A 2,000-nucleotide genomic window follows, 5' to 3' on the forward strand; every position below is an offset into this window, starting at 1 on the left:
ATGCACTGAGTTGCCGCCATGTGATTGGCTGCTTAGAAATTAAGTGTTAACGAGCAGTTGGACAGGTGTACCTAATAAAGTGGCCGGTGAGTGTATGTTGACTGTTTTGGTCATAATGTTCAGATTTAACTTAAACCGTAAATATTCTATCCAAAAACTTCCGCCTATTCTATATTCTGTTTCTAAATAAATATTTCATCATGATGAAGGAAATTCTAATCTTATCTTTCTTTTTCAGGTTGATGGAGAAAAAGAGAAGAGAGAAACTAAGGCAGCATTTTGCAGCGAAACGCAGCTAAACACGCCGTCCACCACAGAGCGCTAACCGTCTAACATAGTGCCTGGCACGCTATGAAGCAGCTGCCTCTACAGAAGCGACATGCAATCTGAAACTGGAAAAAAGGAGGACAAATGACAGCACTTATATAGATTAGAAACAGACATCTCATGGAATAAAGACATAAAATGAAGCTATAAAACAGTCAGGATTTAAGCTGGAACAGATAAAGAGTAAAATGTGGGGGCTACTTCTGGGCATTTCACTAAAGAGGTTTTACAAGAAGGTAATATATTGATAGTATATTTTCAACTGCTGTGTAAAATTTAAAATTTTTCAACACAATTTTAGTCAAAGTTTGACTCACGGTGAAGCTTTTGTTGCAAAAAAGTACTTCAAAATTCAGTAAAAAAATTAAGCATATTACATCTGATCTTACCGCGTTTTAGTTTAAGATTAATAACAGGATAAAAGGGAGAAGAAATCTCAGGTTTAACAAAATGTTAATAAAAATGTTGATATCTGGATATACAAGGGAAGGTGTGGGCACGCGTGGCAAAGGAAAGATCCTGTATGTGCCTTTTGCTGTCAAACTTTGTAAAGTTGTCTAAAAAGATGTTTTTCTTAACTAGAACTGGAAGGTTTTTTTTCTTTGTGAGAAAAAAACAAAAAAACTGGAGAAGGAATGCACTCTTTTGGCTCAGACCACTAATCATGAAGTAATTTAAAGACTGAAGTTTCTTAATTGAGTCTTTTTTGGGGGGCAATAACATGAACTAGACCGTAATAAGAGCACAATATGTCGAACAAATTCCCACCAAAACACACAAGAAGGTCTTTTCCCAATAATTATAAGGGCTCAATATTAATCCACTCTACCTTCAGAGACAGTGCGCCCCATGGATGTCAACCATTACACTCAAATCAAATAAGGGCTATGACAGAAAGCTAGTAGTTTTTTTTTTAACACATCAGATAAAACCTGTTGGTATTAGACTCCATCATCTTTTAAACAACACATAGGAATGTCCTGGATTTGCAAAAAGATTGTTTGATTACTGCATGGCTTCTTGCCTTACAGACTTTACCTTCGTCTAACCAATCAGCATGTACATAACTTCTTTTACATAAAAGAACATATTACTGGAAGGATGCTCTCTGTAATTTTATGATGAAATTAATATTGTGTACCTGGAGCTCCCTTTAAAGAAATGTTTTCATAGATACAAACCTTTTTTTTTCTCCCTGAAGTATTTAGTACTGTGCAGGGACTACTATGCAAACGTCATCTTCTCGACCTACAGCCTTTGTGTATTATGAAAACTGTCAGCATTTGTGTTTTCTCTCTCTGTACCCATGCTTACTGTCCAGTATTAATACTCTATATTACTAGTGCAAGTTCCCAGTTAATAAAACTGTTTCTGTATACTCCTAGACTATGTTTGTCTCTGTCATAGAAAGTAGCTGAATCAGAAATTCAGCTGGAATATCAACTGATATTTTCACTCATCCAGTGAGTAAGCAAAAATCACTCTGTTTTTAACTATAAGCTTTATCAAAAAGGAAAGTTTTTCGCCTTGCTTTAATAGTAGACAGGGTGTCTGCCTCATGGACTGAAACTAGTAGTTGTTTCCACAGTAGAGGGGTCTGAGAACTCCTGATGGGTCTTGAAAAGCTTAACATAATGAGGATCACAGCTTAGTAAAGACTCAGAGGATGTAGT

At 36.0% G+C, this 2,000-nt stretch overlaps 1 protein-coding gene across 1 annotated transcript in view; it reads left to right on the forward strand.

The window, feature by feature from the left end:
• The window catches only part of LOC107083024 (1-phosphatidylinositol 4,5-bisphosphate phosphodiesterase gamma-1-like), a 47,302-nt gene extending 45,586 nt beyond the window's left edge, over positions 1-1,716 (forward strand). Inside the window, exon 32 of the mRNA XM_015371957.1 lies at positions 239-1,716. Within this exon, the coding sequence (XP_015227443.1) occupies positions 239-299 (61 nt within the window). The 3' untranslated portion in view covers positions 300-1,716. The remainder of the gene's footprint in view (positions 1-238) is intronic.
• Positions 1,717-2,000: the final 284 nt, after the last annotated feature.

The sequence above is a fragment of the Cyprinodon variegatus genome, unplaced genomic scaffold (assembly GCF_000732505.1).
Source record: "Cyprinodon variegatus isolate N-32 unplaced genomic scaffold, C_variegatus-1.0 Scaffold67, whole genome shotgun sequence".
In the NCBI taxonomy this organism is placed as follows: domain Eukaryota; kingdom Metazoa; phylum Chordata; class Actinopteri; order Cyprinodontiformes; family Cyprinodontidae; genus Cyprinodon; species Cyprinodon variegatus.